General features: G+C 44.9%; 1 protein-coding gene across 2 annotated transcripts in view; it reads left to right on the top strand.

Annotated features, from left to right (window-relative positions):
* The window catches only part of pdgfra (platelet derived growth factor receptor alpha), a 22,896-nt gene extending 759 nt beyond the window's left edge, over positions 1-22,137 (top strand). Inside the window, exons 1-29 of one of the 2 annotated variants that reach the window (XM_022751427.1) lie at positions 2,020-2,089; positions 4,233-4,308; positions 4,383-4,676; positions 5,004-5,267; positions 5,658-5,797; positions 6,689-6,851; positions 7,250-7,442; positions 8,058-8,173; positions 8,266-8,562; positions 8,672-8,938; positions 9,058-9,188; positions 9,804-9,972; positions 10,100-10,289; positions 10,441-10,556; positions 12,532-12,658; positions 12,773-12,969; positions 13,587-13,681; positions 14,601-14,733; positions 15,027-15,131; positions 16,024-16,134; positions 16,507-16,660; positions 17,219-17,379; positions 17,704-17,819; positions 18,372-18,494; positions 19,398-19,509; positions 19,599-19,698; positions 19,898-20,003; positions 20,715-20,947; positions 21,040-22,137. In XM_022751427.1, coding sequence (XP_022607148.1) covers positions 4,251-4,308; positions 4,383-4,676; positions 5,004-5,267; positions 5,658-5,797; positions 6,689-6,851; positions 7,250-7,442; positions 8,058-8,173; positions 8,266-8,562; positions 8,672-8,938; positions 9,058-9,188; positions 9,804-9,972; positions 10,100-10,289; positions 10,441-10,556; positions 12,532-12,658; positions 12,773-12,969; positions 13,587-13,681; positions 14,601-14,733; positions 15,027-15,131; positions 16,024-16,134; positions 16,507-16,660; positions 17,219-17,379; positions 17,704-17,819; positions 18,372-18,494; positions 19,398-19,509; positions 19,599-19,698; positions 19,898-20,003; positions 20,715-20,947; positions 21,040-21,187 — 4,419 coding nt within the window. In that variant the 5' untranslated portion in view covers positions 2,020-2,089; positions 4,233-4,250 and the 3' untranslated portion in view covers positions 21,188-22,137. Of the gene's footprint in view, positions 1-2,019; positions 2,090-4,232; positions 4,309-4,382; positions 4,677-5,003; positions 5,268-5,657; positions 5,798-6,688; positions 6,852-7,249; positions 7,443-8,057; positions 8,174-8,265; positions 8,563-8,671; positions 8,939-9,057; positions 9,189-9,803; positions 9,973-10,099; positions 10,290-10,440; positions 10,557-12,531; positions 12,659-12,772; positions 12,970-13,586; positions 13,682-14,600; positions 14,734-15,026; positions 15,132-16,023; positions 16,135-16,506; positions 16,661-17,218; positions 17,380-17,703; positions 17,820-18,371; positions 18,495-19,397; positions 19,510-19,598; positions 19,699-19,897; positions 20,004-20,714; positions 20,948-21,039 lie in introns of those variants that run through there. The other variant, XM_022751426.1, reaches the window with a different exon arrangement.
* The last annotated feature ends 1,861 nt before the right edge of the window (positions 22,138-23,998 follow it).

Genomic DNA, 23,998 nt, shown 5'->3' with positions numbered 1-23,998 from the left:
AAATCACATCCTGCAGCCTCATTGACCTCTGAGAGAGTGGAACTGACTGAACACGGCGGCTGTAGACGCTCCGCAGATCAGGATGTTGTGACTGTCGGGTTCGACCTCGGGTGCTGACACTGGACAGATAAACCACCATGTGGCACTGAGGCCTGATACACAGTCCGTGCAGGAGGAGTGTGTTCCGGGTTTTAAAGGGAACGCATCACGATTCATCATCATCTTCATCATCATTCATCTTCAATCATCATCCCAGTTTGATAAGTTTCCTCCAGCAGAAACTTGTTTTCTCTCCACTTTCCAGTTTTTTTTCAAAGCCCCCTGTGGACAGTCGAGACAGGGCTGGGAACAGCAGGAACAGCGGGAAGAAGAGTAAGGGGCAAATCATCATCCTGACATTAGTTTCTCCGGTCCTCACGCCTCCTCCGTCTCCGATGCCTCCATCATACACACGTGACGGAGCCTGTCTGGTGACACCAGCAGAGAGGCTGCAGCATCTTCTCCTGCAGAGCAGCTGACTCAGCAAACTCCGTCCTCTCCTCCCTGACGTTTCAGCTGCAGGATGATGTGGAGAAGACTGAGCTGATGGAGGATTTGTTCACGATTTATTATGTTCAAAAATGTTGTTGTTGTTGTTGTTTTGCTTTTTTAACTTTCAGTGACTTGGATATTTTTCCTTTATATTCTGCAGGACAGAGGCTCAGACCGGTCTGTGAGGAAAGCTCGGCCTTCCGAAGTTCAGATCCTTTGTTTGGAGAACAAGGACACTTTCTTTTCAGCAACATGGAATAATTGCGCCAAGCTGGAGCTGGGGGGGGGGGGGGGGGTGAGCATCAGCCCCGGGCTCTGCTCCATGAACAGACACGGTCTGATGCCCCTCTTCTGTGCCCACAGATAGGTAATTCGTACAGGGCCATTATTCAATCTGTGTTGCCCGCCAGGAGAGCCCCCGGGGTAAAAGTGTAACAAAGGGGTGGGGTGCTGCGGGGGGGGGCTGGGTAAATAAATAAATAAATATATAAATAAAAAGTGGGGGGGGGGGTTCGGTAAACAGCTCACGCGCGTGTGCCAGTAAACACGGGTGATTCGTTTTCTGTTCTATAGAAAAGAAGAAACTACGAAGAACTATGACGGTTCATTTATTTAAAAAAAAACATTAGAGAGAGAGAGAGAGAAAGAGAGAGAGAGAGAGAGAGACAGAGAGAGAGGAGAGAAGAGGAAGAGAGAGAGAGAGAAGAGGAAGAGAGAGAAGAGTGGGGGATGTGCCTGTGATTATTATGATGGTTTGAGAGCGCCCTCTATGAGATCACCGCTCCACTGTTCCCACTCTGACTGATGCTCAGGATCAGGATCAGGATCAGGATCAGGATCAGCACCAAGGAAGCAGCTAAAAGTTTTTTTGTTTTTTTTTTTAATCATTATTATTATTATTATTATTGTGATCTGGTGAAAAACACCTGCACCAGGGTGACACCGGAACAACCGCAGCCCACTAAAGAAGAGCTTCTGTGAGAAATGAACGGAAGCGAAAACAGCGAACAAACTTCCACAAAAAACAAACCAGACCTCGAGTTTCTCTCCGAACGTTCTTCTATCGCATAAAAACCCCATGAAAATATCAAAAACATCTCATTTCAACAGGAATATTCATCTGCACCCCCCCCCCCCCGCACCCCCCCCCTCCAGCACGAAAAAAGGACTCTTACTTTGAAAAGGGGTCTAGAAAGGAGAGAGAGAGAGTGAGAGAGAGGAAGTGAGAGAGACGAGAGGGAGGAGGGTGTCATTTCCTGAGAGTTATTTACTTTTGAGCCAGATGATTACTTTTTTCGGGAGGAGGGAGGGGAGGAGGGAGGGGAGGAGGGGAGGAGGAGGACTGTAACATTGAATCAGTTACAGGTCGCTGTAGCCGGAGCCAGTTTGGAGGGCGGGTCGTGGACGCGACACAGAGGGGCGCACATATGCTCTCACAGCGGCGGAGTCTCTGAGGATTAGGCGCCGCTGCAGAGAGCCGCACTGCGCCCTTCTGAGCCCCCGATTCACTGTGGATATTACTGACACCAGAGGAATATAAAGAGGGGATTATTCAGAGGTAAATGAAAGAGGACTGGAAACGAGTTTTTTTTTTTTTTTTTTTAGTCTTGTTTAATTTTTTTAAAAAAAAAAAAAAAAAAAAAAGGTTTTGGGTGTTTTGTTTGTGAAGAATCTATGATGGAATCATTCCCTTTGGAAAGTCTAGTGGGAGTTTTAATTGCGCTCTTAATTAGTTTAACCAATTATTAGATCACAGCGCGCGCTTTTTAATTTACATCAGGGTTGTGGAAAAGTTTCTAAATAAGTTTAATTCACTAAAGGAACGTGCAACTTCTGCATTAAACAACTACTTTAGATTAGATGGCTGTATCCCTATGATATCCATATTGTTCTCCCCCCCAAACCAACCCCCCACGCCACACCCTGGACGCCGGGCAGAGAAGATGCCGCTGACTCCGCTGGATAAAAGCGCTGGGTTTCCCGTCCTCCCAGCTGGAGGGTGTCAGCTCGCAGGATCTGAAGGGGCGTTTCACCGCTCCGGGGAAGAGCTGCTGGGCATTTTAATGGGAAAACACATATGACATTGTACATTCGCCATTCGTCTTTCTTCGTTCTGTTCGCGGAGATTGAGTGAATTAAAATTGTGAAATCTGCAGCTGGGAGAGAGGTCTGAACTGGATTTCAAAGATGAATAGAGAGAGAGAGGGGGTGGGGAAGAAGAACCGAGTGTGTTTTGGAGCCACGACGCATTCTTCATTAACCACCCACCCTGCTGGGTCACCAAGGGATATTGCAAAGGAATACTAGGCCTTCTTAAAACTGCTCAAATAATTAAACACAAAGAATCTCAAACTTTTTTCTTTTCTTTTTTTTTTTTTTTTAAATTGCATTGATGCTCAACTCTTCACAACCATGTCCCTGGAAAAGAAGCTTTTGCCGCGGAGTTGCACCATCCTGCAGAAAGTTGAGACGAGCCTTATCAGCTGTTGCTCAAATGCGTCCAGATGCGTTTGGTATCTGCCACATTTGTCAAGCTGGGGGGGGTTGGTGGGTTGGTGGGTGGATGGGGAAGGGGGTAAAAGAGGAGCAGGACATGAAGGCCGTCCTGACTGCCACTTCAGCCTGTGTTAGATTTACGCGCAGCGGCTGGAGGATCTTCTCCAACCAGGGCACGAAAAAAAAAATTGAAATTGTTGGGGACGAGGCGTGTGCACAAACACGTCAAAACGGATTATGCGTGTTGTCAGCTGATTCCCACGCGAATATATAGTTCTGTGTGGAGCGGGTCCACTAATGACAGAGTTAACTAACCCGGGTTACCCGCGGATCATTTAGCCCGCTTCGCATGAGCCAAAGGCGGACAGCCACAGGAAGCTTTGCAGGGGCCAAGTTTTGTTGTTTGGGGACAGACACAGACAGAGACTGGAGATTCCACAGTGGGGGGGGGGGTCACAGTCTGAGAAACAGCAAATAAATAAAAAACACACAACCAAGAGTTGCACATGAAACATTCAAGTATTTTAAATGAAATAACCCGTGCAGAGCAGATGACTGCTGGGTTAATGATCCAGCAGCAGAGCAGAGGGAGGATCTGTGTGATGAGGAGTCTGGACTAAACTTCAAAATGTCTTAATTAAACCTCCTGTAGATAATTCGTTTTCAACAGACCGCGTGTTGGTCCAGCAACAAAAACATTCAACAGGATTTAGACTCAAAACTTCTAATTTCTCTCCATCAAAACAAGAAAAAGTGTTTTTCTTTTTTTTTCTTCCTTCAGTTGAACGAAAACAAAAACTTTAGAAAAGCGAGCGGGTAAAACTGTAGGTGATGAGACCCGAGGAGGCTGGGTGACTCCAAAAGGTGGAGTGTGTCGCCCTCTACCGGCAGACCCTCGGGACAGCAGCCTGTCACCCCTCACCCCCCCCTGACCCAGCCGTCCTGTCCGTGCTGTATAAGTGATGTGTGAGATCACCAGACATTAGAGTTGCTGTTAAATTCTCCAGATCGCTCCACGAGCCTCAGCGGGACAGAACAGGCCTCCGGCTCGACAGGAGACCAAGAAGTCAATAATTGATTTATTGATTAAATACTTATGTTGTGATAAAAGGTGGAGACAGTTGTATCATATCTTATCAGGACGGACTAAAATAAAGACTTTACCTCACTTGTTGACTAAATAACTCGCCTCTCTGTCTCTGCAGGCCTGAACATCCATAGTCATGGATGGGGTGAGGACGTGTGTCGTGTTTGGGGGGGTTCTGTTGGCGCTGGTTTCAGGTGAGTAAAAAATAATCAGCAAATGTTGTTTTTTTTTTCCCTCTTCCTTCCTCTAATGTTTCCTGTCTCCTCAGTTACCTGCGGACTGTCGCCACCGACCATCGTGTCCAACCAGGAGGAGTTCATCCTGCAACCCGGCTCCGGCCTCAACATCAGCTGCACCGGGAAGAGGAGCGTCGTCTGGGCCGAGCCGCTGCCGGAAAACACCTTCGTTCTTCCGGGATACTTCACGTCGACGCTCTTCGTTTACAACGCAACAGTGGGAAACACCCGCTATTACATGTGTGTCTATGAAGGGCGGGAGGGCGACCTGCAGAGTGAGGAAGAAGAGGAAGAGAATGAGGCGGGAATTTATGTCTTTGTGCCAGGTGAATATGATTGTTTTTATTTCTCATGGTGCCAGTGGAACTTTAGAGTGAGACGGTTTCACTGCAGCTGATTATGGGATATTAGTAAAATGCTAAAACATACAAACATCCATGTCAGACACAGTGAGGCTGTGGCAGCACGGGTTTGTGTTACAGCTCATTACAGTCAACTCTCATTAGCAGGAGGAATAACATGTTACTTCTTCTTTTAAAAAGTCTTGAAGTTTTCAAAAGAACATAGAGTAAAAAATCTGAAATATCTCTGAAATCAACCAACCAACCCAAATGCAATTACACCGTGTGACCCGACTCCTCCTCTCCACCCAGACCCGGAGGCCGCATTTGTTCCGGATACCCCTGAAAACTTGGTGGTGCCCATGGACTCGCTCGGAGTCCCCATCTCCTGCCGCGTGTCTCACCCTCACTCGGACGTCATCCTCAGGAGCGTCCCCGGCGGAGAGGAGATGCCCGCCTACTACGACAACAAGATGGGCTTCTTCGGACACCTCGCTCCCGGGCAGTACCAGTGCGAAACCGCCGGCGTGAACGGCCGCACGGCCAGAAGTGATATCTATACTGTGAAGATAGAGGGTGAGCCGACACAGACGTCTTCACTCTACGACATGAGCGAAAAGAGTCGAGTTACTCGTGTGTATTTCTTTCTAAACGTGAGAAAGAAGTGCACAGCTGAAAACACTCCCCTGGTGTGTTTACCATGAGAAGGCTGCAGGGTGACCTCACTGCATGAGCCATGACGTTATGTCACTATCACAGGGGGGGATGACTTAACTCGCCTGTTTTCACTCTGTGTGTGAGTGTGTGTGAGTGTGTGTGTGTGTGTGTGTGTGTGTGTGTGTGAGTAACGGCGACCTACTGAGCCACTGCTCCATGATTAATGAGCTCACTCTAATCAACTTGTCACTGTCTTGGGACCTGTGGGATGACGGTGCTGATATCTGCTCTCTGCTGGTCCCTCTGCAGCCCCCGTCGAGCAGGAGGATTTCGACGTGGAGGTGAAAGCCAGCGAGGAGAGCGTGAGAGCCGGACAACCTCTCAACATCACCTGCGTCGCTCCCACCGGGCCGGGCTTTCAGCAGCAGTGGCTCCATCCTAAAAAACAGGCAGGAACCCCCCCCCCCACCCTCCTTTCCTCTCTGTGTTTTTACAATTTCAATTTCACCTCTTCTACGGCTTCATCTGCCCACCCGTCTCGCACTATTTTCTTCAGCCCCTTGTCATGTTTCCATGTCATTTCCTACCCAGCAGCACCGAGCCTTAAATTAGCAAATCATGGTTTTGGATGTAAACCCAGCAGTGGCAAGTGGAATATAGCTCTGAGAACGGCCCTTAGTGGTTAAAAAGTATGTGTTAGGAAAGCAGTAACTGAACGTCACGTCTTCATTATGAGGACGGGCGGCCAAACTGCTCCTGCTGCAGTTAACCCCGGGCGAGAGACGCCGAGGTGGAAGTTAAAGTTCAGGCCAAACGGCCAGAGGGAAGGAGGCGGTTCAAAAGAGAGGGACAGAACAGATAGTAAATCCTCTGACCCCTGTGACCTTGAGACGTGCAGGACAGATGCTGTCTGCACGACGGCCAGAGAAACATTTAATGCTTTTGAAGTGTTAACTGCAAAAATCTGAAAGAGGTTCAAGCACAATTTATGTTTGTTTATACGTATGTTCAGATTCTTAATCTATAGAGCACGTTGTCGTTTTTTTTTTTTTCATGGAATTCCTCTAAAGCCTTTTCCAGAGACAGTGAGGGTAGGAACGCAGGACTCTCGACTCCTGGTTTTGGTCTCAGCTGCAATTACAGGCTTTTAAAAGGCTCTGTGATCCTGATTTATCTGCTGCGGCCTCACAAGTGTTTTAACCATTTGCCTTCAGCTGCTGCGACTCTGATACAGTAACAACGTACCTGTAAAATGGAAAAACACTGAGAGTTAAAAGATTCAAATATCCTATTACCCACCCCCAGGATCTTAAATCCATACTGTCCCTCTGCTCTTATAGGCTGTGGACGCAGTTCAGAAGAAACACACGCTTCCTGACCGGGTCATCTACACCCTGCGTATCCCACAAGCCACCTCTCAGGACAGCGGCACCTACGAGTGCTCCATCACATCAGAAATCAGCGGCGAGGTCAGAGTCGGCAGCGTGGCCGTCACCGTCTTCGGTAAGTCCCCCCCCCACAAACATTCCCTGGACACCGTTAATGAGTTTCCTGCAGAACTGTGATAATATGAAAGTGCTCACACCACTGACTTAATCCACATGTAATATTCTCATCATCACTCAGGTAAATTAGTGCTGGTTTCACGAGTGTGCATGAGGCGCTTTCAGTGGTGTGGGGAAGTCATCTCCTCCCGTCCGACTGTAAAGCTTCACCTCTGCTTTCAACATCAGCTACTGTGTTTTATGGGATGGCTTCAACAGATGTGTGTGTCAGGCCTTCGTTTCACCTCGGGCCTCTCCGTCACTCTGACTTCATCTCAGTCCTTGTCGCTCTGTCCCGTCTCTCTGAATCTGTTCCTTCACCGGCTCATTCGTCTCTTCTTCTGTCTCTTACTTCAGAGGAGAACTCCTTCGTGGCTCTGGACCACAGTGGGATTCTAGCGGTGGAGTCTGTCAGCCTTTTGGAGGAGACTGAGTATACTATTCTCATCAATGCCTACCCGGCCCCCAAAGTGACATGGCTGAAAGATGGAAAAGCCATGACCGGGAACTACTACACCCACACCAAGACGAGCCGCATTGAAGGGAATCGGTGAGAGTAATGACTGTGATTTGTTAAGAGTTTAGTGAATCAGGTCTTTCAGAGTCATTTCTGACAGAAGTTAATAAGTTTAAAGGTCCGTTATTTTACACATTTACAGTGTTGATCCATAAGAAGATATAAAAACCATCTCAGTGTAGTTTTACATCTCCTCTCTCAGGCTTCTCTCTGGAGCTCTAGTAAAAACAGGTCGATGAGCCAATCAGAGGAGAAGAGGCTCTGAGCCTCCCTACGGTCACAAAACCCACCAATACCTGGAAAACTCACTAATTAACACTTTATATCTTCTTTGTTTAATCCATTCAAAAACAGAAGTAGAAAAATGTCAGTCCAACGTGTGTCGGACTATTTCTAGGCTGGAAGTGTTTACTTCCTGGACTAATAGTCTGTCACATGACCCTCTGTAAAACCACAACATTTTGCGTTTTTCACATCAAATAAATTAAATATGAGTGAGCTGCAGATGAGCAGGTGTGTTTATCAGTCAGGCTGTCTGCATCTTTATGAAAACTAAGCTAACTGGCTGCTAGCTGTAGCTTCATACTAAGAGTGAATAAGAATATTTATTATTCACGTAAATAACAAAAACACATTTTCCTCCAACAGGTATCAGAGCATTCTGACATTACGGCAGCCTCTGGAGAAAGACAACGGGAATTACACCATTACAGCCGCCAGCGGCTCCCGCACCGCTCACTTCTCCTTCATCCTCACAGTGAAAGGTAAGATAGATGGATATATGGATGGATGGATAGATAGATAGATAGATAGATAGACGATCTATGACTGAGTGGTGTACATGTGCTTCTTTCAGCCTCCACTGCAGTGATGTTCCTCCCGTCCTCGGCCCCTGTGCTGCTGCCACAGATGGATGAGATGGTGGTGCCGCTCCACACTCCTTTCACCTTGACCTGCCGTGGAGAGGCGAAGCTGGCCTGGGAAACGCCGCTCGACGTGCCCGAGCAGACGCAGGAGGACAACAGCGGCCTGTTTGTCACCACCGTCACTGTGGATAGCGCCGAAGCAATGCACACGGGCTACTACACATGCTTCTACAGCAAAAACACCACCGAGGAGGCGGAGGACAGCAGGATCTACATCTATGTGCCAGGTATGCGGTGCACAGCGGCTTCGTGCTGGTGTGTTGTTATGACTTTACTTCATCATTATCTGGTCTGAGAAACTTATTTTTTTTTATTTATTATTTGTCTCCAACTCAGATCCAGATAATCCCTTCGTGCCATCGCCGGTGCCTTTCGGTAACCACGTCCTGTTCGGCCACGAGGAGATGGAGATCCACTGTCGAGTGTCTGATCCCAGCGCTAACGTGACCCTGATCAATGTCGACACCCAGCAGCCCGTGCCTAGTGTTTATGACAGCAAGAGGGGGGCTTTGGGGGTGTTCACTTCTGGAACCTACATTTGTAAGGCCCTCATCAACGGAGAGGAACACTACAGCGAGGAATACATCGTCCACGGCTGGACAGGTGTGTGTTCACAAAATCTGCGTCTATAACTTCACTCATAAAGAGACCTTGTGCTTTTCAACTCTGTGGATTTCTACCGTGACACAGATATTTTTACCTGGTCATCTGTCGTTTCTCAGGTGGTGCTGGGCTGCACGTCGAGCTGACGGCCAAGCGGACCGCTCTGCTGGTGGGGGACACCGTCACGGTCACCTGTCTGGCTCGGGGGTCAGAGATTCTGGAAGACCACTGGAAATACCCTGGAAAACTGGTGAGAACACAAGTCATCCTATACAGCACAAACAGACTGTACATATACTATATACTATACATATGAAATAAAACATGTAAAAATATTTATGAAACCTATCAGAAGATGAAACGTCATATCCTGACATATACATCTATCCCATACAAATATGTATATTTATGTATGAATGTTTATATTTTAAACACATGCTACATAAACATAAATCCATCTTAAAGCTTGTTAATATCTGTTGATATCATATACAGTGGGTTCCAAAAGCCTGAGACCACTTTGCTAGAATGTGAAGACACACGTTTGAATTTTGGAATTAATTAAAAAAACATATATTCTTTTTATATGCATGTTGTGTTAATTAGCTTGCATATATAAATCATATATATATATATATTGTTATACCATATAGAAATTCATCATATAGATATTTTTAATATACAAATGTTACTTGGTATTTAATATATGTTATAAACTTCTATCTTTATATAACCACAGGATGTATATACTGTATGTGATAATCATGTATCACCTATAAGGGGTATACAGTATGAGTTACTGTTGTTCACTGTGTCTGAGTGTTTGGTTGAAACTCAAAGTAGCTGTTGTGTTTTTGATTGACAGGCCAACCGTGCCGTGAAAACGGTGCATGAGAATAAGAGGGATCAGGAGATTCTCTACACCCTGACGATCCCACAGGCTTCAACCAAAGACAGCGGCATCTACTCCTGCTCCATCACTGATATTATTACTAATGAGAACCAGACAAAGCATCTAGCTATTAATGTTTTTGGTATGAAAGCTGCATTTAGTTTACGAACACTAAAAAGCATGCAACAGTATTTCAAAGGCTCTTTTTTTTTTCCTGTGAGGGTGAATGATCTCTGATTGTCTCTCGGCCTTTTTCTCTTTTCTGACAGCGAGTGAGTTCATGTCCATCCAGCCACAGTTCAGAGAGTATGAGTCAGCAGAGCTCGATGAGGTCCGTGAGTTCAGGGCTGAAATCAGCTCCTTCCCCACGGCTCGTGTCACGTGGCTCAAGGATGGAAACCCACTCGGCGACGTGACAGCGGAGATCTCCACCAGCCTCCGGCCGCTCAGCGAGACCAGGTGAGACTCTCGCTGTAATGACAGCAGAGATAATGACAAGCTGGGAGAAACATTCCCCCCTCACAGGTGGGCCTGTCATTAGGCTTCAGTGCAGTGTGAACTTCTGTGACCGTGCGGTTATTGTAGTTTCTGCTTTTATTGTTCTGTGCAGCTACATGAGTGTTCTCACCCTGATCCGGGCCAAAGAGGAGGACAGCGGGAACTACACCATGCGTGTGGAGAATGGAAACCAAATTCAGGACGTTGGTTTAAACCTGGAGGTCAAAGGTCAGAAATAGGAATGCCCCAAGCCCTTCATTACCTTTATTTCTTTTAATGCTGATCTCACAGTCTTTTAGGCTGTGTCCACACAACTATGTTTTAGTTTAAAAACCCATCTCTCTTGCAACGAGACCCATGGCGCTCACATTACTCCAGAGTTTTTTCACACTTTTGGAAACGCTGCTGGACCCGTTTCCGCTTGTAAACTTGTTTTAAACGCGTTTTAGTCTGGAAAGGGCAAAACTGAAGACCCTTGGAAATAGATCTGGACATTGCCACTGATTTCCCAATTCAATTTGATTCCATTTGATTCAATAATGATTCAGCCGGAGATATTTCAGTTACAACATCAGTTTCTCTTGGATAAGAATGACATTCTCAGAAAACTAATGCTGTAGAGTGTTCCTCTAACCTGGTGCATTATTAAAAACATTATGCTTTACATTAATTACAAATGGACACAAAGCAGTTACATTAATGCACTTTCTATTTAAGATGACCAACAGTTTAGACACATCTCAAGAAATAATAGATGTAATGTGTGTTGTTATCTTACCTCAGTGCACCAGCTACACTTTGTATGAACAGGTACTGACGGCTTCATCTTCACATCTCACGTGTAGCTTTGCTTCAGTCTCTTCACTGTCTCCATTGATCTTAAATCTGAAATTCAACCACACATCTGCCTTTAGCCTCATCTGTCATGTTTTTGTCTGTCGCGTGCAGAGGTGTAGTGCTGTTTATTTACGTACCGGAGCGCACCTGTGGTGACATGTTTACATACGTTGACTTGAATCAAGCAAATGAGGCCGCATCGGAAACATCCATTCAGAGGAGAAGCTGCAGAACAGGCAGGTCAGGTGGAGCTAACAGGCTAGGCTATGAAAACGTAGCTACGCTAATAAGCTAGGCTATGAAAACGTAATTTAGCCAACAAACTAGGCTGTGAAAACGTAATTTAGCCAACAGGCTAGGCTATGAAAACGTAATTTAGCTAACAGGCTAGGCTATGAAAACGTAATTAAGCTAACAGGCTAGGCTATGGAAACGTAATTTAGCCAACAGACTAGGCTGTGAAAACGTAATTAAGCTAACAGGCTAGGCTATGGAAACGTAATTAAGCTATCAGGCTAGGCTATGAAAACGTAATTTAGCCAACAGGCTAGGCTATGAAAACGTAATTAAGCTAACAGGCTAGGCTATGGAAACCTAATTAAGCTAACAGGCTAGGCTATGAAAACGTAATTTAGCTAACAGGCTAGGCTCCAAGTGTAACAGACTAACTCTGTCAGAAAACTGTCAGAAGAGTGAATGATAATGGAAGAATGTTTTCTTTACTTATTAACGATTTAATGAGCAGCTCAGAGGCTACAGACAGCTGCCGCCATCTTTTAAGGTGGAATCTTAACTCACTCGATACACCTAAAATGTCAACATGAAAACTTTGACCATTTCGATTTTTATTATTAGCTCTCTACGTGACACGATTCAAGCCTTAAAAATGTAGATACATTTCAACCGGATTCTGCGAACTGTGGATATTTTATTTTATTACATTGGGGAAAAAAACATGGCGGAATGTCCTCCCGCGCGGTGGCTCTGGCGACACTACCCCTACGCTCACCTGACCAGATCTCGCAACCGATTCACACATCCGCAGGGAAGTGTAAAAGACGTATATTAAAAGATCGATCTCTGGTTTTAGGAAGTTTAACTCCTAAAAACTGCCCTTGCTGTCCCTTGCTCGTTGTGTTTTTCTGCTAACTAACCAACTGCAGGGTGAAAGACCTACTTCCTGTTTACACCGGCTCGCACATGCGCAGTGTACATCATGTGATCTGTGTTTTCAGGTGTGATAGTATGGACGGAGATCGTTTTTTCTTTTTAAAACAAAAACACATTAGCCTGCACGTAGCCTTTGAACCCAGCTACAGTATTTTTTTTTCCTCATTAATTTACACACACTTTTCTGTGCTTACAGTGCCTGCAGTCATTGTGGAGCTGATGGACATCCACCACGGCTCAGCCACAGGCCAGGCTGTGGTGTGCATTACCAGAGGGCAGCCCACTCCTGTGGTGGAGTGGTTTGTCTGCAAGAACATCAAACAGTAAGTCTTCTTCAGTACAACAGTCATCTGCTTTCACACATCTCAATATACACACATGTAGTCCCTCCACACTTTGATTGATTATATATCTCTTTTATTTTGTTCCCCTTTCAGTTGTGCCAATGACTCGTCCTCCTGGTCCCCCCTCCTCACCAACTCCACCGAGATCTCAGTGGACTCCCACATCGATGAGGATAACAACCTGGAGAGCCAGGTCCTGTTTGGTCACCTAGAAAATACACTGGCGGTCCGCTGCTTGGCCAGGAACGAAATGGCGTCTGTCAGCAGGGAGGTCAAATTGGTGTCTAATGGTAAGAACACACACACACACACACACACACACACACACACAGACACACACACACACACACACATACGTCATCACATTTGCTCTGAACTAACTTTCCTTTTTTTTAACCCAGCTTTGAATTGACATTTGAGGTTTTTGTTTCCACTTTGTCTCCTTCTGTTTCTGACACTCAGAGTGCGACAGACTTTGTTAGTGAGTGTGTGTGTGTGTGTGTGTGTGCTGGGGGTTGGGTTAGTGCTGTCAGTGTGGCAGCAGCTGTCAGATGATGAGTTTGTGGTAAGACAGCTGATAGGGGCTATGAGGAAGGGACTCTTATTCTAACAGGGAAGCCAGAGGCCATTTGGTCCTTCCAGATGAGCTTTACACCCCCTACCCCTAATACCCACTTCCCCTTGTCTCCTCCCCCAACCCCCACCTCCATTTTATCTTCCCAGCATACCTTTTGGGCCCAGTAATCTGAACACCCTACGGATTTAACTGTCTCCTCTGAACGAGGACGTTTGTCATGCAACACGTAGAAAGCGTTTCATTGGTCATTACAGCAGACACATGTTGTATCCATGTGATTGACATGCACTCCATCTAACATGTGTGACCACTGGCTCTCCTCCTGAACAGGCCCTCACCCTGAGCTGACTGTAGCTGCTGCTGTGCTGGTGCTGCTGGTCATTGTCATCATCTCACTCATTGTGTTGGTTGTTGTCTGGAAACAGGTACTGCTGCAGTCACTCTGCATTTATTCTCACGTCTCACCTCACTCACTCATTCACTCACTCATTCCTTCTTTTTCAGCATTCAGTGTTGAAAGTGTTGAAAAACACAAAAAATGAATCTTAAACATGATTATATTAAATACTAACATGTGACAGGAGCTGAAGTGTATTTTAAAATGTCTATTGAGTACTGTGATTAGTTTGCTGCTCTGACTGGTTAAAGCTCCACATTTCTTTCTTCTTCTGTGTTTCATTTGAAGTGTTGATCCATAAGAAGAAGATATATTTGTGGTTTCAAGAACCAGAAACCATCTCAGTGTAGTTTTACATCTCCTCTCTCAGGCTTTTCTCTGGAGCTCTAGTAACGATATGTTGGTGAGCCAATCAGAAGAGAGGAGGCCTCTCTTCTGATTGGCTGACTGTTTTCTGAGTGATCCAATAAAAATATAGCAGATTTCAGGTAAAAACACTCAGAGAAACCAAATCCTGTAAAGGTTTGGATGGTGGGTCCAGGTGGGCGGGGCTTGGTGACTGCTTTGTTGTGACATCACAAAGTTCCAGAAGTCCTGACGGCTGGTTTTAAGGCTCAGTTTCTGAATACAGGCTGTGTGCATTTCTCTGTGGACTGAGGCTTTGATACTTTCACAGTATTAATATAGAAGCTAGAGCTGATCTATAATCACACTACACATGGACACAGACCTTTACACTGGAGGAGCTTTAAGCAAATGTATTCTGAGCCAAGAAATAAAACTACATTTGTAGGTGGATTGTTATAAAGCCAAGGGCAAATTACTTTTTAAAACAACAGATTATGGTCGAGAAAGCCAAATATGACACACAATAAGCAAGTCCAACAAGCAGCTTGGACTTGACAAAGGTTAATTAATCCGCTCTTCACATGGCCTCTGTCTTTCAGAAACCACGATATGAGATCCGCTGGAGGGTCATCGAGTCCGTGAGCCCAGACGGCCACGAGTACATCTATGTGGATCCCATGCAGCTTCCCTACGACTCCAGATGGGAGTTCCCCCGTGACAGACTTGTGCTCGGTGAGCTGACTGTCATTTTCAATGTGCTAATCCTTGAGTCTGGTGCTGGTGACTCTGCAGACTCCCTGCAGGGATGTTCCAGTCAGGATGTCTCGCTCTGTCTTTGAAGTGAGGCTGTGATAAACTAATCTGGCTTGGGCAGCAGGGGATTGGTTTGACTCAGTGATCAAGGGCACATTCAGCCACTGAAGGAGTCACAGAGGGAGAGGCATCTAAAGTGCACATGTGTGTGTTTGCAGGTTCTTTGTTTTTCCTCCTTGATAACTGATCCTGTGTCTCCTTGTCTTTCTCAGGTCGTATCCTGGGCTCTGGAGCCTTTGGGAAGGTAGTGGAGGGAACCGCCTATGGACTCAGCCGCTCCCAGCCCGTCATGAAGGTGGCAGTGAAGATGCTGAAACGTGAGCTGAACAGATAATAATTGACATGAAAGACATGAAAGTGATGTTGCTGCCATTCATCTGACATGTTTGTTTATACCAGTGAAGCTCACTAGGTATTAGTTCTAGTTTAGTACTAGTTATAGGGACTGGTTAGGTGAAGGCAGGTATTGTTATATTGACCCAGAGGAGGCGCAGAAGGAGAGATACTGCATGAGGTGAAAGTGCTGTTTTTCTGTAAACAAGGAACTGTGACTGCTTTGTTGTGACATCACAAAGTTCCAGAAGTCCTGACGGCTGGTTTTAAGGCTCAGTTTCTGAATACAGGCTGTGTGCATTTCTCTGTGGACTGAGGCTTTGATACTTTCACAGTATTAATATAGAAGCTAGACCTGATCTATAATCACACTACACATGGACACAGAGCTTTACACTGGAGGAGCTTTAAATATATTTATATATATTATATATTTAGGAATCATACAAAAGTGATGCTTTGAAGACCACTACATTACCTTGACAAGACTCTAAAACACTGCAATATTAAATCAATCAGTGGTTCAACATCAGGCCTGCTGACCCATTTAATACTTACATGTTACTGAGAAAAACTGAAAGACGTGACGTGTACCAACATGTCACCTGACAGCTGATTTGATATATTTTTACTCAACTGGTGCAAAATGACACTGAAGAAGGAAAAAGTGATGGAAAGGAAGATACTAAAGAAAGAAGAGTAAATAAAAGGCAGATGTTTTTTGTTTGTTTTTTTACAACAAGATAAAGAGATTTCTTGTTGAATTCAGATGAAGGAGGTGGCGTTGGCTGAATGCATGGCCTGGTTGGCTGGTTGGCCTGCTGGCTGGTTTGAATGTGTGATGATGATAGTCATGGTTGCTGTACCTCTTTTCAGCCACAGCACGCTCCAGTGAGAAACAAGCTCTGATGTCTGAACTGAAGATTATGACTCATCTCGGACCTCATCTAAACATCGTCAACCTCCTGGGAGCGTGCACCAAGTCAGGTGAATAATACACACACAAGGTGGGAGAACAATAAAGATACACACTCAATCATAGTTTAGTTTAACCACTGTTGCCTTTCTCTTAAAATTTAGCCACCACTTTACAAAGACACGTACAACACCGCCCGCATTCATGCTGCCAAACACATACATACACTTATTCAGACTTGTTAGTTGGAGACATTCACAGCTCTGCAAGCCAAAACAGATTGACAGCCCTGTCTCCGCTCTCGGTGGGTGTGGTATTTTAATAGCTTTTTTATGGGAAAGTGGAGGCTTGCCCTCTTGACTGTGCTTTCAGCCTTTATGAGCCTCTGATAAGATTAGCCTGCAGACTGACGCCGATGCACTTCTTTGCTGTGTTGTTCCCAGGCCCTATCTACATTATCACAGAGTACTGCTTCTACGGGGACCTGGTCAACTACCTGCACAAGAACAGGGAGAACTTCCTGAGCCTGAACCCAGAGAAAAATAAAAAGGAGCTGGATATCTTTGGGATCAACCCTGCAGATGAGAGCAGCCGGAGGTACCACGTTTATGTTTCTTAGCCTGCCACACGTGCATGAACTGTCCTTGCGATTCAGACACGGACGCATTTAAATGCACCTTTCACATCGACACACTTCTCCGTTTTCACAGCCATCGATACAACAATTTGCCCGCACACACTCTCAATCTCCCCCTGCCCCTAATCAGTAACTCTATCGCCATTTTCTCCGTGGTTGAGGAGATTGTCTGGTGTCTTCACCTAATCAAATTGTAGTCCGAAGTGGTCTCAGCTTTCAATCTACAACCCCCCCAACCCCCACCCCATCTCTCTCTCTCTCCGAGGCTCATCTGTGTTGATGGATGATTCACAGTGACCGCACCTCAAAATGACCATAACATGATTTAATCCTGGCTACTGTGTACGCCTCAACCACGTCTTCCTCTAACCTCAGCCAGAGGGAGTTTAAGGACACACACACACACACACACACACACACACACACACTCAGACAGATGTATAACACAATGTGGGTAGACCATAGGTGCATCTATTACCTCATCACTAACAGCATTCCTCTTTTGTGTTTGCAAGCAGTTATGTGATCCTGTCCTTCGAGAGCAAAGGAGACTACATGGACATGAAGCAGGCTGACAACACTCAGTATGTGCCCATGCTGGAGATGAGCAATGCCTCCAAGTACTCAGACATCCAGAGGTCCAACTACGACAGCCCCCCTCTGCAAAAAGGCTCCAGCGGTACGCGCCGCAGTTCTCTCTCTTCTCTCGATCCTCCTTTTCACTCTTCCCTCAGTTATTGGCGTGTGCTTGTTTTGGCTTTAGTGCCTTGTTTGAGTCAGTGTTGGTTGAAGGGGGTACACCCTTGTCAGACTTTAGGGCTGGTACAGCCCTGCAATTACACAGAGAGGATAATTGCAGCACACACATAATAATGCCCGGTTTCTCCCTGCCATTAGTAAAAGCCAGGTTTGAGCAGCCAGTGCTATATTTGCAATATATGATGAGCATATACTCATGGTGTTGTGTGTGTGTGGGTGTGTGTGTGTGTGTTTTCTAAACCAGAGGGCGAGGGGGACAACCTGCTGTCAGACGACTCGAACGAGGGCCTCAGCACCACCGACCTGCTCAGCTTCACCTACCAGGTGGCCAAAGGCATGGAGTTCCTGGCTTCCAAAAATGTGAGTTTGAATGAAAATCTTTTATTAATTTTTTTGGGGGTGGGGGTGCTGGGGTTTTGAGTACCACTTGGGATGCCTACAGCCTCACATTCCCCCACTTCCAACTGCTCTGATGAACTGTGTCCTATATGCTGACAGCTGTGTCGACCAAAGGGGGGGGGGGGGGGGGGGGGGGAGGGGATCAGCGGTTGTGTGATAAGCAGCCCTGTGAAGGCCGCTGAGCCCACTCAGGAGAGAGGCCAGGGGCTGAATATAGTAGCAGCACAGCCAGGGCTGGAATTACCATGCAGGCACACACTGCAGCCAGAAGCTACTCATTCAGCTTCATAGTTATTATCCCTAAATATCCAGTGGTCACAGCCATCCCTCCAACTGGCATGTTTACACAAAGACCATGCTTTATAAAGCAATATGAACCGGCATTAAAAATGAACTCAGCTGGAATGAAATATGCACAGAAATAGATGCAGTCGGCGGCTGTGGGAAGCAGAATGTGTCGGTTTGGGAATGGATGGAACAGTTGTGCATGATGCAATGTGTCTTTTTGTGCAGTGTGTGCACCGGGACCTCGCAGCCAGGAATGTGCTCCTCTCTCAGGGCAAGATAGTGAAGATCTGTGACTTCGGACTGGCCAGAGACATCATGCATGACAACAACTATGTCTCCAAAGGGAGCGTAAGTCTCTGTTCATACATTACTTTACACAGGGTTCGAATTATGTTGGGGATTGGGGGAGTCCGATATTTCTATACATTTATATAATCTTCTTACCTGTAGTTGTAAAAATACTACAATATATTTCCCATATTCATACCTGAAAGAGTCTTTTGACGCTAAAGTGGACCGTAACGTCTGGTCTGTCTGCCACACTCGCTAATTATCTAGCTCGTTTGATATTCTTTCTAAACTAAACAGTTTCTGAAGTAGATTGTGTCAAGTGTCTATGGATGAACGCTAATGTTAGCTAGTTTCTAATTTTAGCCCTGAATTACAGTTTAGCTAACTAATGTTAGCTAGTTTCTAACTTCAGCTTTAAATTACAGTTTAGCTAATTAATGTTAGCTAGTTTCTAATTTTAGCCTTGAATTACAGTTTAGCTAACTAATGTTAGCTAGTTTCTAATTTTAGCCTTAAAGTACAGTTTAGCTAACTAATGTTAGCTAGCTGATAGCATGCCCTCTCATTTCCAGAGTCATTTCCTTACCAATATAAAATGTCATATATGACCTAATGTTAGCAAACACTGGAGCTCAGTCATGAGCAGTGAGACAATGGAGGATTAGTTGTTGCAGAGAAACATTTTGACATAAATATAGAGTTTATTATTTCATTTGATGTGGTGGTTTAGTCTTTTACCTTTAACATTAGTAATTCAGGAGTTTTACCTGTTGGCTCATTGAACAATATTAAAATCAATGTGTACCCAACACCTGAGTTCATTGAAGCACCTGTCTGCACTGCACTGGGTTCCCTTTCATCCTGTAGAAATAGTTGACCGCCCTGACTTTATATGTCAAGTGGAGTTTTATGTGTAGCTTCTCCACAGTGGGTACAAACATGTCCTCTCTGTCATCACAGACTTTTCTGCCAGTGAAGTGGATGGCACCAGAGAGTATTTTTGACAACCTGTACACCACCCTGAGCGACGTCTGGTCCTACGGCATCCTCCTCTGGGAGATCTTCTCCTTAGGTGAGCACCAACAAACGTGTGTGAAAGAAAAGACAAAATGGAGGCTGGTGTTGCTTTGTAAACTCATGAGCCCGTATTCTGGTCTGAAGGTGGAACCCCGTACCCAGGGATGGTCGTGGATTCGAGCTTCTACAACAAGATCAAGAGCGGATACAGGATGTCCAAACCCGAACACGCACCTCATGACGTGTACGTTATCACTCACATGATGACTGTGTGACATAAAGTTCCTCTGACAGATGAGGAATGCAGTGGGCTGTGAACCCAGAGAACAGTGTGTTTCTGAGCGTTGATATACAGTGGGATGACAAGCCATTGGCAAAATTACAAGGTGCAGTACAGGTTGTGCTGCTCTCCGTGGTAACGTCGGTTGTTTTTGCTTTTTCAGGTATGAGATGATGATGAAGTGCTGGAACAGCGAGCCGGAGAAGAGGCCTTCTTTCCTGGGTCTGAGTGAAACCGTGGCTTCTTTGCTGCCCTCCAGCTACAAGAGGGTGAGTCTCCTTGTGACCGCTCACAACCTCAGACTGCCTGAGATTCTCTAATTTACCGCCTCTCCTTCTTCACCTCACGGTTGGACCTGCACATTCTGTTCCTCTCTTTATTTTGGTATCTTCTGCTGATGGACTTTTTTCTTAGGTGTCTCATGCTTTTGTTTTTAATCGTGCACAAGCACAGTATAAGTTAAATGCACTCTTAACGTAGCGCCCCATCCGCTTCCTCTGAGGTTGTGTTTCTGCGGGCGCTCTGTGCTTCTGTAAAACACAAACCTACAAGTGATTACAGTGCAAACGCAGCAGCTGCTTGTCATGGTGGCTGGCCCGAGTCTGGGTAATGACGCAGCTCCAGTTCTCGCCACCACCACCACCCAACCTTAATTACCCCATTAAACTCCACACCACACATGGCACATCAAAACAGCTTCACCTCTGCCGCCTTCACAGAGCTTTAATGGCCGGGGGCAGAGGAGGAACCAGCTCTTGTTTTAGCACCTCTGGCTGGAGGGGATGTGTGATTTTTTTTTTTTTGGATCGCACCATCCATCTGGCAGCACAACTAGTGATCACACTCATACCACACTTCTCCTGTGGTTCTGCGGAGCTTTATTACACTCAAACTCTGTATTGTATCATCATTGCTTCTGTGCTGCAAGATAAATGTTTGACAGCGTTTAAATCTAACATCTGTCTGTGTGTCTTGTGCAGCATTACGAGAGGGTAAACCACGAGTTCCTGAAGAGCGACCACCCCGCTGTGACTCGGGTGTGCATGGAAAATGACGCCTACATCGGCATCGCTTACAAGAACCAGGGCAAGCTGAAGGACAGAGAGAGCGGCTTTGACGAGCAGCGGCTGAGCTCCGACAGCGGCTACATTATCCCCCTCCCAGACCTGGACCCAATATCTGATGATGAATATGGAAAGAGGAACAGACACAGGTAAATGGAGCAAACAGTTAACTTCTACTACATTTGACTGTCTACACTGCACCAGAGATGGCACTAACCTGTGTCATTCACGCACTCTGCAGCTCTCAGACGTCTGAGGAGAGCGCCATCGAGACAGGCTCCAGCAGCTCCACGTTTGCTAAACGTGAGGGTGAGACCCTGGAGGACATCACGCTGCTGGATGAGATGTGTCTGGACTGTAGTGACCTGGTAGAGGACAGCTTTCTGTGACAACTGCCCAGCCTGTAGAGCGGGAACAGCAAGGACAAGGGGTGTAAGGACATGAGGAACTACAGAAAGACTTGTACATCCGCCAAAGACTCTGCTGTCTACCCCTGTAACCCCAGTCGCCCTTTCAGAGGACAGAACCAAAACCACTTCACTGTCTGAATGAGTCTGTGGTGATAGTACGGTACGCCCTTCAACTTCTCCCTGGATGGGGCCCCCTGCTGGGCCGGAGGAGTGAGTGAGCATTGACGAGATCGTGACATCGAGGACTCAAAAGAACCACAGCCACTGAGCCTGTGAGTTGGATGTAACAAGATGGAACAGATAAAGAGATTGTCTTTTGAATTTGCAGGGCTTTATTCTATCGGGCATTTTAACAGCAATATAAGCAAGAAGGGACAAATCAAGCACGTCGGTCAGCAACTCCAAACCAACACACACCAGGATATTCATACTCAGTCATATGATATATATTTAACCACTACAGATGCACTATTTAAACTAGAGGAGTCCAATACTAGCAACTGCATTGGCAGGTAAACCCACCCACCCCACACTCACCTGCTGCGAGAGAAGCACCTGATGCTGGCACAATCAGTAGCAATACATGGATTTAAAAGCACAAAAATCTGGACTATGTGCATTTTTTTTTGTATATGACCATATAATGTTTTCAGTGGTTAAATACGTGCAGTAATTCAAATTTATTTTTTTACTTCATCAGTATGTAAACATGTATTATTTGTGAATACCAAGTAGATAATGACCATAGCTGTCTGAATGGTTATGATGATAGAGTTTTTTGAGTTGCATGTATCTTTGCAGTCTGTTTCACCTTTTGCCCCAAAATCCAACCTGATGTTCTCAGATTTCACGCCTGTCATGTGGGCTTGGATAAACAAAGTGAAGAATGATTGTACTTGTAAATAGCGCCAGAGTTTTTTTTTTTTTTATAAGAGAGAATTATTGGGATAACACTCAAGTATTTTATATAAGCACATATTAAGCTTCTGCACCCTTATCTGCCCCGGTGAAGACAATTATAACAAAGGAAATATAACACATTTTCCACACATTTGACAATATTTGAAAGCTGCATGAGAAATATTCATATTTTCTCATGTGTGTAATGTATGACATGGTAGTAATAGTCAGTTTATCCAATTGGAAAGCATAAAATAAAAGAGATAAAAGATAAACCATGAGATAAACCATGATTCAAACCAAATTTCCTTCGGGACAATAATAATAAAGTTGAAGTTGATAGTGTGGCCCAAAAAAAGATTGAAATGTTCTAGCAGCAGGTTATGTCCTCCAGTCTCATATTTTATCTATTGTCCTGAAGTCTGTTAGCAGGTTCTAGTTACACTAAGACACTAGATGAACTAGAGATTCATGTTGATCTGATGTCATACATCAGTTGTGTGTAGACTCTTTGTAATCCTCCGTATCTTCCAGCTACTGTACCAGCTATGCCACTGCCTCTTGTCTGTTGACTGTGATATAATCTGCAATCATTGGTGCACTTTTCCTTTTTCCTTTATGTTTTGGATGTTGCAGACGAGTAAGTCGGGCGGAGAGAAAAAAAAATTTAAAAAAAGGAGGAAAGTCATGCTCATGGCTTTAGATGTTTGAAGCAGCGTGGATGTGAATGTTTGTGCCGCAGATAAGTGATGTTTTGTTGACGGTACAGTATCTGTAATTATAGGTAATCACACCCAATATGATGATTTAATACCATGTTTCATTATTTTACATCATTGTACATTCAGATGATTTATATTTCAATAAATGATTTATAAAGTAAAAGAAATGTCTGTGATGTATTACACAGCAAACAGAAGTAACACAAGTCACAGAATTACAAAGGGCATGTTTGTGTGAAATGGGAGAAAATAAAAAATCGCATTGTACATTTTCATCCACAAGAATATGAGCTGCAGAGGACGATGCAGACAAGAATAATGACACTCATTTTAGATATTTGGCAACATAACATATTAATAAATAACACACCAGCGGAAAAATAAATGTCCTGTCCATGTACTGTATGGGAAAGGTCAAATACATACAAGCACTGACACACACAAACGACCAGTGGTAGAAGAAACAAAGCATTAATCACAAGTAAATACTTGCGTACAAGCACAAACATATATCCTCTTTGAGCCCACCTGTTTTAAACCCAATTTGCATCATTTGCATATGTAAATGTAATAAGCTTATAATATAAGAACTGTAAGGCCAAAATGCAAATGAGGCCTCATTTGAAAGGAAACATATTGTAGTTTCTGAAAATGTGCATTTGCATGTGACTACAAACCAAACTTTACTTCATCAGATCAAACATGTTTTTTTTTTTGTCTTTTTCAGTCCTCACCTGTAAAAAAGTCATTGTCTACATGTTACATAACTGCCAACAGGATATACTTTATACAAGAACAATGAAAAAGCTCCACAGTACTTCTACATCTTGTCAAAAGCTGCTCTGTGAAGCTTCAAAGCCTCTAGGCCTAATAGTTTAGTTTAATAGGCCTTTATAGTTCACTCTATCACTGGCGCCCATGAACCTCTCTAAAAGGAAAACTGGGAGAAATGTGCTTTAACGCTTTAATATGAAATAATAGAAAACATGAAGCATTTTGATGCCTAAGAAACCTTTTGGAAGCATTAAAACAGAGCTGATCTGTTAGTTAGATATACCACAGCCTATTGGCCCTGCCTCTGAAGTGCCCGCCCCCCTAGTTTGCTCTGATTGGTCAGGGGAGACATCTATCTAGAAGTTGAGTCGTTAAAAAAATTGTGGATGAAATA

Source organism: Seriola dumerili, unplaced genomic scaffold (assembly GCF_002260705.1).
Source record: "Seriola dumerili isolate Sdu_G_001 unplaced genomic scaffold, Sdu_1.0 BDQW01000155.1, whole genome shotgun sequence".
Classification (NCBI taxonomy): domain Eukaryota; kingdom Metazoa; phylum Chordata; class Actinopteri; order Carangiformes; family Carangidae; genus Seriola; species Seriola dumerili.
This window is presented reverse-complemented; position numbering and strand designations above follow the sequence as displayed.